Source organism: Mastigoproctus giganteus, chromosome 11 (assembly GCF_048544385.1).
Source record: "Mastigoproctus giganteus isolate SK-2022 chromosome 11, ASM4854438v1, whole genome shotgun sequence".
Taxonomy (NCBI): domain Eukaryota; kingdom Metazoa; phylum Arthropoda; class Arachnida; order Uropygi; family Thelyphonidae; genus Mastigoproctus; species Mastigoproctus giganteus.
Window position 1 is genome coordinate 137,615,380 of NC_143585.1, and position 17,108 is coordinate 137,632,487.

The window sequence follows — 17,108 nt, forward strand, 5'->3', positions numbered from 1 at the left end:
CCATCCTGAGGTAACTCAAAATATCGAATTAGAAAGCATATTTGCTTATCGACATTCAATAAGATCATGATGTTGCTTGTTTTCCCCATAAATTACGATAAATTGTTCAACTGTTTGTTTGTTTGTTATTTGGTTTTTAGGAGCATTAGCAACTAAGGCCATATTGCTCCGGGATATGCGGTGGTCATTCCCTGACCTTTCCGCATCCTCTGTATTTGGTGGTGACAGGCTCGAACCCCGGTCTAATCAAGAAGCGTGTGCTAGGCACTCCTGCTCCTTCCCACCTGGCTACGGAGGCGCCTAATTGTTCAACTGAATACCCTTCTTTGACTCAGATCCATTTGGTTGATTTTTTTTATTGTTATAAAAATAACAAATATTGCATATGGAACAAAAAACTGGAGATGTTATCGAAACAGGTGATAATACTGACTCACACAGCGCCACAGAAGGCAGGATATTCATTTGCATAGACAAGCAGCAGATATGTTGTTATTTCTGAGAAAAATAATTAATCCTTAGTTGATTTCTGAGTCTGAGATTTATATTCTAAAATCGTTTAATGGTCCATAGATGTCAACAGCTGTTCCAACCTATTATTTATCTGTGCAGTAATCGGTTTAATCTGTATGGAAATATCAATCGACACCTGCCCAGATGTACGTGACTAACTGGAGAGATAGCGGGCGAGTAGAACGATGGCATTCACAATTCATTAATCAGATAGGTCTTGTTCAGAGATTAGGCACAAATCCTCGTAGCTTTCCGGCTGGTCTATAAATATTTTAGTTTTAACATTGAGATAACTTTGTAGAAAATCTGTGCGTGCCACTGAGTACGTTTCCTACGAGATCTCGTAGCAAACCTTGGCCTTCACCACTCCATTAGAAAGCGCCGCGCCGCGCCGCGCCGCGCCGCTCGAGTGTTTACTTTACATGATCATCAAAAATATGGAGAATTCAAAACGAGACCATGAAAAGATTCATCAAATTTCATCACATTCCACTTCTATCTGCTATTAGCAGAACACGCTCTTGGGACACGAACACTGTCTCGCTCCGCCTCCTCAAGGTCATCGATTTTTCTTTAATATACGTTCCTCTTTCAACGAAGAGAGGGAAAGAGGGAGCGACAGCTGCTGAGGACACGTGTTAGGATATCAGATACGAACTTTACGCAAATGATTCGAACCACGCCCGTGTCGCAGTGCAGCACGTGATAGTATAAGTAGGCTACTTGGCTCTCCCGTGACTGATGACCATAGAACCGAACTCAGTTGTTTTCATAGTTTCAAGTCTGCTTCATTCCTTCACACGTAAAAGAAGAGAGCGACCAAGGGCGGGTGGCTAAGCGAAACATTGTGTTCGCCTATTTTCGAACGCGGCCGTTAGTGATAGCAGCACATTTCTGAATAGTTTTCGTGACCCGAGAAATGAGTAACAAAGGGAGGCTCAGAATACTGCGTCCGAGTGTGTACGGGTATTTGAGCCGATACTTCCGCGTTCATCAGGGCGTAGCACGCGCCAAATCTGCCGTAGGTTTGTTAAATCTTTTAAGATTTCACTACGGGCTGCCAAGAACTGTTGTACTACGGCCACACATCAGGCCATGTAGAATTCGCAACATCGCCACAAAGTTAGCGGAGAGTTTCGTTAAAGAAAAGGTGCGAGATGCTTACAGGCGTGTTCGCTGGAAACCCACTATTGTCTGGAGGATGACAATCCAGAAGACGAACCCGCACAACATTCCGTCCACGTTAAAAGGTTAGAACCATTGATTTAACTTGTTTTTTGTATTTCCATCTAAACATAATTCTCAGTTACCTTTATATTGATTCGTAACTTCATATAGAACCGCGGAAACGCGTTCAGGTCTGAAGGTCAGCTTATTAGGTGACTAGGTCAGGGTTGTGCCGCTCTTCGTTGATCACAAGATTGATTTCTGGAACTATAATTGGATTCCATTGTGAATGACTAGTGGAGCTACAGTTTATAACTGCAGCGAAGTTCTTCGCATTTGATCTTGAAAAATGTTGTTAACACTTTACAGATAGTATATGCTGTTATAGGTCACGCCTTCTTTTAACGATCGCGCTTTGTTTAATTTCGAAAAGGTTTTAAGACTTTTAATACCAGAATAGGCAATTATCATCATCTTTCGATCGGAAGGCCTTGCACGGAATCTTGTTTAACAGAATAGAGGTGTTGATATTTGAAAACTTCTCAAGTTTTCGATTACAATCGTATTAATGCTATTTTATGGATGTGTTTGAGAAAAAAAAATCAAAGATAATTTGCTATGTTGCGTATGATTTGGTTAAACTTCCATTTACCACCTACCAGCACATTCGATTGAAATTAGGATGATTCAAAGACAGCTTAGTGATCAGCTTAATTTCAAACTTCGTTGAGCCCTTAAAACTACACCAAGCTAACACCAGAAGATGTTAAGCTGAAAGCAGCAGAAGAAACTCGCAAGATATTTTGATAGAGAATACGTTAAGTTTTCCCATAACCTTACTTTCTGAAATTCCCCCGAAAGCTTAGAGAGTGTTACCACCAAGTAACCTAGCTCAGCTGATGGCAAGGTCTCTGTATAATATAAACTAGTTAACACGTTGTGTAGCTTATTAAAGCCGTAAACTTAGTCAATAATATTTTATACCAAATTTTTAACCATATAAAAATCATCTGTCTTATTTCCAAATTAAGTTCGCATGTTAAATTTCTTCACGGGTTGGTTGGAACACAATCGGTTAAAAATACATTTACTTTTGTAAACTTATTTACAAAAATACCTTTACATTTACTAAGGAAAGTAATTGTTTTCTAGAGAGTTTACAAAGACCTCTAAAAAAGCATACATTAGGAAGCAGAAAAAAGCACCCTTAAGAAGATAAAAATAATTTACCTATTTTAGAAAATAGGATTTTTTTTTTCTCAGAGATAAAAATTTCTGTTCGTTGTTTTACTGGTTCCAGGATTGACAGCTCACTTCACATGGACATAATTGAGCATGTGCTTATTTTGCATAATTCTTATCGGAAAAAGAAAAACTTCGTGGGATAATGCGTCAGCTGCATTAGAATTCACTAGAAAATCCTTCGAGAATAATTAACAGTTTATAGTATATGGAGTTAGGTAAAGGATATTCTCAACGAAAGCATAAATTTGATTCACGAGGAGCAGAAAGTAAGCCACAAACAAATTCAGCTCTACAAATACTAAACAAATGAGTTAAATCCAACGGAAGCATCCTGATTCCCTACCAACGATGATTAAGCCATCAGCTGGAAGGATAATGGTGACTGTTTTCTGAGACTGTTGTGGAATTCTTGTGCATTTTATCGTATTGCACATGTCTGAAAGAATACAGGAATATATTTGCGAAAACTTTCTGAGCTATCAAGATGCAGAATACTGCTATTGCGTGACAACACAAGGTTGCACGCAGCGCTTGCAACAACTCAAGAAATCATTAATGATTCGGAGTAGGAACTCTTTGGTCATCTTTTTTACAGCCCTCACCTCGTTCCCTAGCTGTTTCCATTTGTTTCGGTCCACTTAAATAACTGCTTGATAACACGGGTTTTCTGACGATGCTGAGATTAAAAATGATGTAGATGAACGCCACTGGTTACGGCAGCAACCGACATCTTTTCAGGCAGCGGGTTTCTAGAATTTGCTAAAGCGACGGGATCAGTGTCTAAATATTTTTGTTAACAAGAATTTAAGGCCTGAAACTTGGCGGTGCAAGAGGCACGCGAAAAGAAAACCAATCAGACGGTAAAATGATTAAGCGTCTTTGTCCACTGTGGCGCTGCTTGTTATGTTACCATGCAAGTCAACGGATGAAAAGTTTTGCCATATATCGCTTATTTTCTTATTTTGTTCTTGAAATGGATAAATAATATAATCATTATCATGCCCTTCAAATTTACGAATAGGGACTACATACACATAAGCCAAAAGCTTCTAAAGGGCATTGTTCCCTGATAAAAATATAATAAACAAGTTAGTTAATGTACGCCGTGCGTTATCAGGCATTCGATTTTTTTATTAGATTAATTGATTTTTTTTCTTTTTCTGTGATTAACTGAAGTGAAAAATAAATACCGTTATCTCCTTATCAATTACTAAGATCATAACTTTATAGAACTCCAAAAGGGAAAAAAAAAAAAAAAAAAAAAAACCCTCTCTAACTTAGCCGCTCAATTTAATTAAAACTATGTAATATTAATTACTTTAAGTTTCTTTTTCTCTCTCTCTCTCTCTCTCTCTCATATATATATATATAGAAAGAGAGAGAGAGAGAGATATCTTGATAAGCGATATCACGTTCACGAGTGTTACATAAAAATACACGCGAAGCGTGATTAAAACTACATTTAATCTATGAATTCCTTTTTTTTTTCATACAAATTGTATGGAAAAAAAGATGTGCATGCTATAGCGAGCATAGTAGAAATGCGCGTTATAACATGCACATTTTTTTTTTATGTAACAGTTAGGATATGGATAGGTTCTATAAAAGCTATATAGCCTGACTTATCCCATTTTCAAACTCATTTTCATCAATATAATATAATAACGCTATGATTGGTAAATAACATTAAAACTCAGAGGTTATTAAATGAAAAAATATTAAAATAAAACATAAATGAGCAGTGTTGTTTCGTTTTTGATGGTTAAATTCTTATCAATAGGAGGAAGAGGGAGGAAATGATCTTTTATTTATATATATATATATATATATATATGCATATATATATATATATATATATGCTTTTTTTGTCTCTTTTGCGGTCATTTGTTTACAGTACGTGTAGTAAGAATATGTATATATACATATTGTGTATAAACTTTTACTCACATCTAACAAATAAAAATACTGAAATATTTTTTTTTAAATAACGCTATTATGTGTTACGTTTTACCCTTGCATGTTGACTAATTTGTCCATGTAGTAACTAATATTTTAATCGGATAACATCAGACAATAGACGAATTAATTATCCATAAAATGATTTCAATTTTTCGTTTATAAAACTACATGTATTTAAATTTTTCAATAACCTGCATTGAAATACACGTGACGTATGTTACGTTCCAATAGGAAGTTTTCTTCTGAACTACCGCTTGGCTACTCTTTTAGATTCGATACAATCGTTCTCCACCCGACACATAAGAGGCTACCTGTTGATGTAATCAAATAGCTTCGGCCACAACAGTGCCACTGAATGTTTAATGAATAACGGATTCGCCTACTGGGTGATGTTATCCGATTTAAATTTATATTAAAAAAAATTCTGTTTATACTCCGGCACGACAACCAAGTCAGTAGAGTTTACAATAAATCGTCAATACAAGTATTTATCGTATTTAGTAGTCACGGGCTTGAACCCCGGTCCACTCAAGGAACGCGTGCTATGCACTCTCGCTCCTGACCACTTGGCTACGTCAGGCCTTAATTACTTTAAGGTGGACCACGAGGACCAAATGTAGTCGTTTCTAAACAGCCTAAGTCTAAGCGCTGTTACTGTACGGACAACAGCCTCCCCCAGACTGTGCCGGTGAAACATTACGCAGATTAGCGTGATTTTATAAACTTTTTTCAATAACCTGCCTTGAAATAGCACCCTACTTTTTTTTAAATCAAAATGAAACATGCTCACAAACAATCGTAAACTGAAATGACGCTAACAAAAAAGATTATAACATGGCAACGCAAGGTTCGTGCTAGTAAAATAGCAAGCAAAGTGTCAAATAAATATTCGCTTAACTTGAAACGCTCATTATAAGATGGCGCATTACAACAGGATGCGCTATGTTTACAGAAAAAATAAAGGTACTAATTGTGATATTCTCGTTGTGGTTAAAAACATAGGTGTTCAACTGCATCTGTTTTTATATGTGCCGGCAAAAGTTCTTGGACTGACTTAAAAAGCAGACAAAGAACTGACAGACTGCAGGGAGATTATTCCATGATTTGGCTCCTCTAAACTTGAGCTTTTTTTTTTTTCCCCATCAACCTACTTTTTCTCGAGAGGCATTTTCAAGCCTGGTCTCCTAGCTCAAATTGCAGCTGAGCTCCTTACTTTCTTTTTGGCCAAAAAAGAAATAAATAATCCTAAATAATCTGAGAAACCAGTGGTGTAAAGCCAATTAAAAATAAAGATAACCTCCGATTTAAGGGGGAAGTTTCTGAATGGTGCGGGTCCTTCTATCATGGAATCTTGAGGAAACAAATGTATTCGATGGGAGCCCCAAAACTAGGCGGATGCTGTAAGATTTAAGAGACAATGGTAATTCTAATACCATACTGACAGTTCTAAGAGAGAATTCCCATAGGTTATGTGTGCTTATATCAGTATTGTACCAGCTAGTATAACCTGGTAAAGAACAGACAATGTACTCATGTAGCAGCTCACCAAAGCATTCCCGCGAAAGGCCATATTTTGATTCAAATTACTTTTACCTGCTTATCCTAGACAAGTGTGTTGTAGCGCAAAATCCCAAGGAATTGTTTTTCTGAGCCAATTCGAGTGTACCTCCATCGTAGCTTATTTTTAGATTCGGGTTCAGGGGTTTATTTTCGTCTTGAGAAGACCATATTTCGATTTATTAGAGTTAATAGTTTTGATTACAGGTAGTCATTCTTCAAGTTTGGCCAGTACAGTAATGGTCTTTTGTTGTATCTGGTATGGATTCTGGCTTTTTTTTTTTTTTTTTTTTTTGGTAGTTGTTGGCGCATAGGCTTCTGTGGCCATAATGCACCTCCCAAGGTTTTTGCAGTACTTTGATCCAAGCCCGAGGCGGGAATCGAACCCGCGACCTTTAGGTTGCCAGGCAGGCACTTTACCCACCCGGCTAGCCCGGTCGGCATGGACTCTGGCCAGTGATGAGGACAGAAGCATATGTATTCCCGAGTATATGCCACAGAATATGATCAAGAAAAAATCGTAGCAAAGTCGTTAGTACTAATATAAAAAAAACTATTTTGATTATGCTAGCAGTTATTCCAGAAAAAATCTGAAGCCCGATTTTCTTTTAACAGCTTTGTTCAAGATTGAAAATATGTTCAAGATTCAAACAGTTCAATGTTGAGACAAAATAGTTGGAAAAAGCCTTCTCACAGTCATTTCTTTTCAGCACCGTTTCTTATTTTTGGATTTCTTCCAAGCAGTATCTGATTTAGAATTTCCTATTTTACTAAATCTGTAAGCTGGATTTCAAAAAAAAAAATTATTTTTTCTTATGTAGGCCTCCGCCTTGATTCCATAAGTGTGATAAACGATGAAATTCTCTAGAATTTGAAAATAAAATGTTATATTACACAGATCTAACTTATATTACATGTATTTTTAGCTTAGTAAGGTGCTTTAGATTCAATAAATTTTTTATAAGATTTAAAGGGGAAGTTTCTGAATGGTGCAGATCCATGATAATTTTACTCAGTAAATCTCCAAAACACGTAAGTATACTTTTTTGATACTGTATTTAAAGACTCAATGCACAAGGCATAATTCCAAGTGGGTTTAAATTAACTATATCATATTATATCAGTGTAGATACACCATAGTTAACACATATGGAATTAGTTTAATTTTATGGGTTAACTATGGTGTATCTACACCGATATTATATAGTATACTGTACTTTCTTTTTTTTTTTACTTTCTTGACAAACGAAGGTATACGTTTACCCCTGTAAATGTTGCTCCTCCATCACTCTACAAAGAGATACACGAAAGCTATCTTACTGGCGACTGTTATATTACTGATAAAAAACAAAGCAATGGTTCTAATTATTATCTTATTTTTTATCATTCTATTCTTATTATTTATATAACACATTATATCTATGGCCATAATTTGTACTCTTTTAATGTCGCCATAACAAGGAACGGGCTTATTTACATGTAAATTATTCCTGGAAAATCCAGAATAATTGATCTTATAATGCGAAATCTGGAAGTTTATTAACATTATCGGTAGATTTTTATCATATTTCCTATGGATAGGTTTCCCATTACGCTATAATAAATAAAAATTAATGGATAATAATCCTTTTGTTTTGTTTATTTTAGAGCAGTTTTCAACTGCTCTGAAAGAAACAAGAGAGGATTTCAATTTGATCTACTAATTCACATTCATAAAAAATAGCACAAATTACAGCTGTTGCATTCGCTCTGAACGTGCACACAAATGCCTTACATGTATAACTAATAAGATATATATGAATATTTAACCATTCGCTGACCTAGCTACCCGTTTTACAACCTAATCCCACACGTTTATAACTCTCCTGAGACGTATATAGCTTAGCACATAAGGTGAGTAAACTATGCTGAATGCTTAATACACACGCGTGTATTCCACTGTCACGTAAATTTTAATAAAAAGTAACAAGAAATAGAGTTAGACCGAGCATAGGCATGTTCCACGTAAATTGTAAGTATCCTCAATACCGTGTGTGCAAGTTTCTAAAATACTTTGGAAAAACACAACGAAGCGTGTGCATGATCTCAGTTGTGCGTGGCTACAGAGAGAATTGCTAGTTGAATAAACTAGTATGCCATTGCCGTTCCAAGGTCTTTGACAGCATATAACTCTAATATTTTCAAAGTAGGACCTGCATTTTGCGAAGGAAAAATAAAATATGCGGCGTAATGCACACCGTAATCATGGCAATACATACAATTTAAATTGCATACTTTAAGGGATAATGTACACTGGAAGCATTTTCACTCGTCAAGCACTGAATAATATTTAGCTTTTGATCACAATAAGTAATTCGGAATTCATTCAAAACTGACATCCCCAAATGCACCGCATAAGGTGCACGGTACTGTTTTGCTTTCAAGAATACTAATTCAACTTCATGTATTTAACTTCTTAAATGAATCATTAAGAAGTTTCCACTATTCAATTTAGAGAGATTTTTTTTATTGATTTTGTGCCTTAAATCGGAATAAGTATATACTGGAAAATGAAAGGTTTGGAACAAAATCTTGAAGATAATAATAATATTTTAAAAAATGCTTTTCGATGCTTGTAATTCAGTTGTTTAATGCGCTTTTATAATTACCTAATTTTACGCTGTCGGCAAGAACTAATATCCTAGAAGTTGCAGTCCGATGATGTTGGACACTGGGTATACGGGTGCATTCTATACGTTATAAATATCTATTTGGCTTCGCGTTCGTTCGCTCTGATGCAATATGTAGTTTGTTACAACATTATTTATAAGATGTTCTCTGTAATAAGCTTACAGATCTGTTAATAATCTTGGCAACATTGTGTAAATAAGAAGATTCTCCTTTCTATATTTGCAAAGTAGACACTTCCAGCAAATGCTCCTTAAATTCATTTCGTATTAAGGAATGGATTAACCATTAATCTGCTGGTTATCACCTGCACCATCCTTTCAGCATTTGGGCGAGAATAATTCATCATTATTTACCTCTTTATTGAAACAGCATTTGATGTCATTCCACTACCTTCTCTCTTACAATTCCTCGAAAATCACTTCTGCTTCACCAGATATCCATAGAATTTCTACTCATCCCTCCTCCTTGACAGCTCAATCAGACAGAGTGAATACCAAACAAATATCCATACCATATATGGTTTGTGACCCAACTGATTATCTTATTTTTGTAGTTTTTGCACATGAAGGGTGATAGATTTGTTGATAACATTGCTTCTTGGTAGGTAAATCCGTGTTCTGGTACCCCCCCTCCTTTCAGTTTTCGCATTCTTTTGAATAGACTATGTGATTCCCATAAAACTGCTTATATATATAACAGCATAATAATAAGAGAAGATAGAAACTTCGTGGATTATTTAGTTTATTTAACTTAGAACTATATGGTCCGTTAGGCCTATAATCGTTGAAAAAGGGAAAATTGTAGAAAAAAAAAAATGTTATTTTTTTTATTCTACAATTTCTTTTAAAAAATCCTAGTCGGTCATAGATAATGAAGCTTCTGTTGCAGGTCGAAGATGTTTATAATATATAAATACATTAACATTACGCATGCCACTTCTGCTTATGCACTAATTGATTATGTCCCTGTTAAATGCTGCTCGTTCGAGTGTCTTCATCCTTCTCAGCAAAGATAGCCACTACAGCTTCTAAGGGGGGGGGGGGGGTAAATGCTTTTGACATGCCCTTGGTTGTTATTAATTTTTGGGACTATAGCGTTGGCATTTCTTCAACCTTATTTTTGTTCTAAGATTTTCAAGTTCTAGCAGCTCTTCAGTAGTCAAATTTTCACCATGTGATTCGGGTAAATTAACCACATAAGCCTCCCCACCATTTTAGATTCCATTACGTTTTTTCTTTGTGTTTATATATATATATAATGTACCGGCCCCCCAAATTCAAGATAATTTTGAAACAAACAGACCACAGTTTTAAACTACAGTTATATTTAATATCATAACTTCCGTCCATGCTGCTTCATCCTTTCATATAGAATACGTCTTACTAATAATACTCAGATTTAACAAGAAATGTCGCGACGCTGAATACAAGACCTTTAAGATGATTAGAAAGACTAATCCTCTTAAAGGTCTCCAAAAGAAATTCACGTCTGTTCAAGCAAGATTCCAGGTCCAAAAGATAGTATTAAGCATTGCTCCTTTTTTGAAACAATTGTTCCATTTCCAAAACGTAAAGCATTAATAGAAGATTTAAAAACGAATTCCCCTACTTATATAGTAAAATGAACGACGGAGGTATATTTTCACTAGTAGGAGAGATAAGAAACAAAAATATAAAATCCGAGACAGTAACAGAAGTCTGGATGTCATGAAGTTTAGCCTCTGGCAGCTTATTATAGATCATTAAAAATAAAACTACTGGCTATTGTAGACGACTTAGTGTTTATTAAAGTTCAAAATGGAACTGGATATTCTTTTTAGCAATGGAGAAAGCATGGCTGGAAATTTTTTTCTGATTGTTCTTTTTTTTTTCAGATGCAGAAAAAGTCCGCTTCGTGAATGGCATTTAACTATTCTAATATTATCTTGAAACAATTAGCTCGTAATGGGTTAAAATTAACATACAAGGTTAACTTTCCAAACAGTACATGTTGCTCACAGCATCTTTCTGTACATACTAGAGCTGTCAGAAAACTAGGTATGCTAATAGTGTTCATCTCATATTGTGGAAGCACTTCGCCAAGAGTTTCCTTAGTATTGCATTACTCTAAATAAAAGGGACTGTTCCAATGAAGAAGAATATTGATTTTTAATTAAAGTGTATGCCACTACCCAGACCCGGGTTTCGACTCTGACTGGAGTTTCATCGGCGGGCATATAGTTTTTATAGCTTAAGGTTTTTGCAGTAGGATTAACTATGTCTACTTCACTTATTGCACCATCTCGTATCTCATATGTTGTGGATATATCTCGTTATTCGGTTACTCAGGTCTTCACAATGCCTACCCGCTCACCAGTGAGACTCCAGTTAGGTCGAACTGGAATCTCATTGGTGGCACACATTTTAAATAAAAAAAATCGATATACTTCTCCATTGGAGCAGTGCCTTTTATTGAGAACAGTGCAATACTAAGACAACTCGGTATTGGTATTGCACTGTTCAATACCAAGACAACTCGTGGCGAAATGCTTCCACACTAGTAACAAACCTAGCTTTCTCATAACTACCATGTAGAGAAAGCGGCTAGAATCGAAATATACAGTAATTCTATAAGCCTCTTATAGCTTGAGGTTTTTGTCCTAGACTTAACTATATATACGAGATAATTCATAGTTCTTGAATTCCTCCCATCTGTTACACATTAAATTTAAAGTACCTGACAGAATTATCCAAAACGCAATCACGTTAGAAATAAAATATAGAAGTAGTAGAGTTATCAAGTGCGAGAGTGCAGTAATGCACGCGTGTTCGAGTGAACCGTGGTTCAAATTCGCGTAGCTGCTAAACACGACTAACAATTGTAATTATTTGTCATTATAATAATTGTAAATTCTTCTGACCTGCTTGTCGTACTGCCGCAGAATAACAAAAACTTTTTGTGGAAAGAATAGCCCAATTTACTTGATATTTCGCTTAGTGGATTATTATAAATTAAATCCATTTATAGAGTTTCCAGTTAATTAAATTAATTAGAAATATACTCATTTAGGATGTTATATTCTATTATTTTTTGAATTTTATCAACTGATTTTTGTTTTACGTTTGGATCTTTGACACTTAAATTATTTTAAGTGCGGACATTTTTAAATATTATACATTGTTTAATGTAATCTAAAATTATTTATTACAACTTGTAAGTGCTAATAAATAAATAGAAATACATATTAAGAAAGTATATCTTATGAAGTTTATAAAATGTAATATGAAGTCTAATTTCAGTTCTATTTTGGAAACCCATTTCTCACTTCAGGTACTTGGAAAAGTTCAGTTGTTCTTAGATTAGTCGCAAGTTAAAGCAGGCCGCGAAGGCTAACCTGAGTTATAACTGTACTGCAAGAACACTGTGTGGAAACCTAATCTTCGCTAAGACTTTTACTATCTTTCAAGAGGCGTCAGTGGCTAAAGCTCAGTGACGTCTCTTGAAAGGTGTTCAACCGATTACATCGCCATCAACAGATTCAAAGCCAAACTTTCCCCACCTAGTGAAGAACAAATACACCAACCATGGAGGTGGATGAATTTGCACGAAATCTTATACTTAAGGACTTTTATAAAAAGACCAATAGAAATCAAGAATTATTATTTATTTATTTTATTGTTTTACATATCATCTGTCAGATACGTGACGATACCTTTTCACACTGCGTGTTTCAGGGAGGTAGAGCAATGAACTTTCCACGACTGGAGGGTCGGAAAATTGTTTTTTTGAAAATTAATTGTTTATTATCTAATTAATAACAACGTAAACATGCACAATTTCTTTTTTGATAATCTAACATCTTGCTAAAACTTTATAACAGATTATATATATGTGTTTCCGTCTGGCATACGCGTAACTTTACCAATAAAACATACATTCCTATTTAACTGTATTAACATGCATACATAAGTAAAGAGAAAAAATATTCTACAATAACATTTTAGGGAGAAACAAATTGCTGGATCTCATGAAGCCTACCTTCCAGCAGCGTGTTGTGGTTCAGTGGAATAAATTGGAAGTGGAGATTTAGGTAAAGTTCAAAGCAGAATTGGTTGTCATTGTTGTAGGTTTTAGGAGAATCAGCGACTACGGCCATATTGCTCCGTGTATATTGTATGTAAATTGCGTGTGTTCTGAGGTCGATTTTCTGTTTACTGGATGAAAATTCGGAATTTGTGCGAGGAAAAACCATGCTACCCTTGCACGAGACCGACTAACTCAGCCACGTTGTGAAAAATGCCCATAACTGTACTACGCACGAGGGCGGCGGAATTGGAAATTCACTTTTAACAATGGAGAAAGTATTTTTTTTTTTTTCTTTTTGCAGATTCAGAAAAAATTCTACACTTATATTTTCTCCCTCTCTTAAATATAGAAGTGGAGAGGAAGATAATTCTTCTAACAAAAGAATGAGTAACGGTTTCTTTGTGGCTCTTCATATCTAATTCTTAAATAACACACAAGTCAGTTGCTTACCTCTTTCGGATCGTAAAATGGAGTTTAATGCACTGAAATCGATAACAAAGTTCATTAGCATTAGTCATGACGTTAATATCTAAATATAACAATGCTTTCCAAGTCTGTCTGTGTTTACAACAGCTTGCTGTTCCATTAGTAAAGGCAAGGGGAGGAGTTCCCCTAAAATATTACAGATATATCTCGTGATTCGATATGTAGTGCGTGTCTTGAATTGCACTTTCATATATCGTAATAAGTCCTATTATTGATTTTCATCGGTAGTTGCTCGCAGCTGTTTTACTGCGTAGGCCTAGCCATATAAAAGATGGTCAACAAACCATTTTAGCAAAGTTGATCATTTAATTCATTCACAACAAGCCAACTCACAAATTTGCCAACATCATGAGAGAGCTCCTATAAAAATCTACAGAGGATTCCATTAAAATCAACTCATAACGCAACAGCTTGGTACAAAACTGGATCCCTCAATGAATATTATCAGCATCAACAATTAGCAAGAGACTGCCAGTCAAATGACCTAAAATTGCAAATCTCTAATGAACTATGTAATAATCCTTCACAAAGAAAATAAAGAAAAGGCTAACATTAGTCTTTTCTTTATTTTTGGACATTTTCAACAAAATCGAATTGCAAAAACTTTAAAGACCTTGAAAAGAAAATACACCTATTCATCTTTGAGGGGGATAAATCATCTGACCTAGTTACTATATTGTTAAAATCTATCCCTCGTCCGAAAATAAATCAGCAGAATCCCCTACCCCATACATGCGGTGGACTATGAATTAACTTGCCGGACAACCCATCCTCCTCCTTAGAATTAACAAAGGTTTTGCATATTCCCCTCTCGGGTGAAACTCCATTTAAAGCAACTCAAAAACCAAAGGAAAGGGTAAAAACGGGCTGGGTCAACAGTAAACTACCACGAGCCGTACATGGCTGTTAACGTTTGACTTTCGAAAAACTGGCTGAAACACGCAAAAAAAAAAAAAAAAACAGAAGGAAAAAACACTTTCATAAAGCGGATTTAGATTTTTCAAGTCGACACTTCAGTAGAAATTAAACTTCTCCTGCAGTGTGGCTTGCAGTAGAAGTTTAATTTCTACTAACAATACACACATTTTATATTAAAATACAACAGATAATTGTTACCAGTGTAATAAGCTTTCAAACGTGATTTTACCTAGAATTTTTCTGTCTGTGGATTCTGTCTGCAAGGTTCTCACACTGGAACTGACGGAACTAATACTGAAAAATATCTATTTCTTTGTGTTCAGGACTAGAAACTTCGTGTTTTTTTTGAGAAATCAGTTCGTTTCAGTTATGTTCGGAGAACAAGTTCGTAAACTTGTTCTCCGAATAGCACTACTGGACGACGAACTGGTTCTCCGCTTACGATTATATTTAAGTTAAGATTAAATATGATCGCATTCGGATCCAGCTTACTTTCAACTACTCTAAGGAAACACCCTTACTCTTAGAAAGTCACCAAATTCATATTCACAGATTTTTTTTAATTTTAATTTAACGCAGTTTTAATTTAATTTAATTTAATTTTTAATTTAATTTAACGCAGTTTTAATAATACTAATTAGAGATTAAACAATGTGCTTCACGTAAATTTTTTGGGAGCAAATGATCGAAATCATTGCAAAGTGATAAAAAATAAAAAAATTACAAAAAAATTATTCCGGTAATGCAACCAATATTATTCCAAGTTTATCAACGTTTAGAAATTCTTATGAATATCATTCTGAAGTCTAACTGGTGTAAAGTTTAGATTGAGGTGACAACGCAGTCGTCTCCATATTTTAGCCTTCAAAACAATATCTAAACTTGCAACTCCATAATTTGAATTCATGGCCCCTAGTTGTGGAATCGTTTATGACAGTGAAAATTTCATCCTCATTCATTTTACTATCCTCTAGCAGAGCCTTATGGACCTCAGTGGGGTCCGCCTCTAAGTGCATGGCTACCAAACTCTGTAGCTCACATATTCGAAGTCGTCCCTCATACGAAGGCGCTTCTGTTCAAGCTGGTTGCCAGTCTTTGCACCCTTTCAAGAAACTCGATGTTTTTTTTTATTAGGTGTGGCCTCCATACTTGAACATAGTATTGCAGGTACGGTCTTACAATTATCTTATACAGTTTGGTTATGACCTCCCAGCTCAACAAGCAAATGCTCGATAAATTATCGCCACGACATTTCTTGCTGTCTGTCCACATTGCTCGCAGAACTTAATCTTTTCTCGTATAGTAACTCTCAAATCCTTTTCTTCCTCAAGAGTTTATAATTTAACCCCACAAAATGTGTAAGTTATTTTAAGTTTGCTATTTCATAAGTGAAAGCTCTCTTTGAGCCTACTCAAGTCGTCCTGTAGGGAAGTCGGCTGTTTTGGGCTGACCATTAAAGACTCTCCCAATCTTCACGTTACGCCTTATATACCTTCGTCGGTGTCATTTAAGAAAATCAGAAACAGAAGTGGTGCTAATCCCTGGCACCACTTCTGTTAAATAAACTGAAGCTAATCAGTGAATTTGGATAATTATTAATCACAACCCTTTGCGACTCCTACCAGGCAACCCAACTTAAAATCTTACATGTAATCTCAACGCCGAAAGAACACGGCGATCGATGGATTGGCACACATACCTCACATTTTTTTTTTTACTTTACATCGATAACAAACGAAAGAATCACAAATTGTCGGTCGTCGCTAGAAGGTTTCGTGATATGCAACCCGAAGCTCAAGGCCTTTTTTCCAAACAAAAGAAGCATCAACTAATCGAAGATTATCTACCGGATCGGAATTGTGATGTATGCCACCGGCTATTCAAGCGATGAACCACGACTCATTTGGAAATAATCGTTCCTGTATGAGTCATTATATCCTCGGACAAAGTATTCGAAGTAAATCTTTTCTTTAATCAATTAGAAATTTTTAGGACACATTGTTTATGATTAGCAAGCGTGAACAGATAAGTTTTATTATTTTAAAAATGTATAATCAAGAAGTGATTGAGCATCACACTGCCTCAATCCTGACTGTTCTATTTTTACAGAAGAGAAACTTTTGCTGTTGCACGAACGGATGAAGGCAGAGAGGAAATTGCGAGAACGGAGACGAGAGGATCTAATGAGACGTGTGAAGATACTGCAGAATACGGCAAATCAAAGACGGGAACAAGGTAAGAGTCCGCAAATTCATGTGTGTTAAATAATTGAAAATGTTCAAGGTAATAATAATAAAAAAAAATAAAAAAAAAAACTTTTCTTTCTAACCTCAAAAGGCAGCGCTGCGGCCTTAATCTTGAACTCCATTACAGGAAATTCCATCCAGTCTTGTTCTAGCGGCCTTGGCGAGGCGGAGCATAGTTACACAGAGAACTAAGATTGATTTGATGCCACGTCACTTTTTAATCTCCATAATTGTTGTAATACCGACAAATGTACAAGCCATAAAAAATATTACGAGCAGAGA

General features: G+C 35.6%; 1 protein-coding gene across 1 annotated transcript in view; it reads left to right on the top strand.

Moving 5' to 3' along the window:
- The window catches only part of LOC150078461 (uncharacterized), a 285,117-nt gene that overhangs the window by 241,575 nt on the left and 26,434 nt on the right, over nucleotides 1–17,108 (top strand). The window contains exon 9 of the mRNA XM_090384573.1: nucleotides 16,690–16,815. Within this exon, the coding sequence (XP_090240699.1) occupies nucleotides 16,690–16,815 (126 nt within the window). The remainder of the gene's footprint in view (nucleotides 1–16,689; nucleotides 16,816–17,108) is intronic.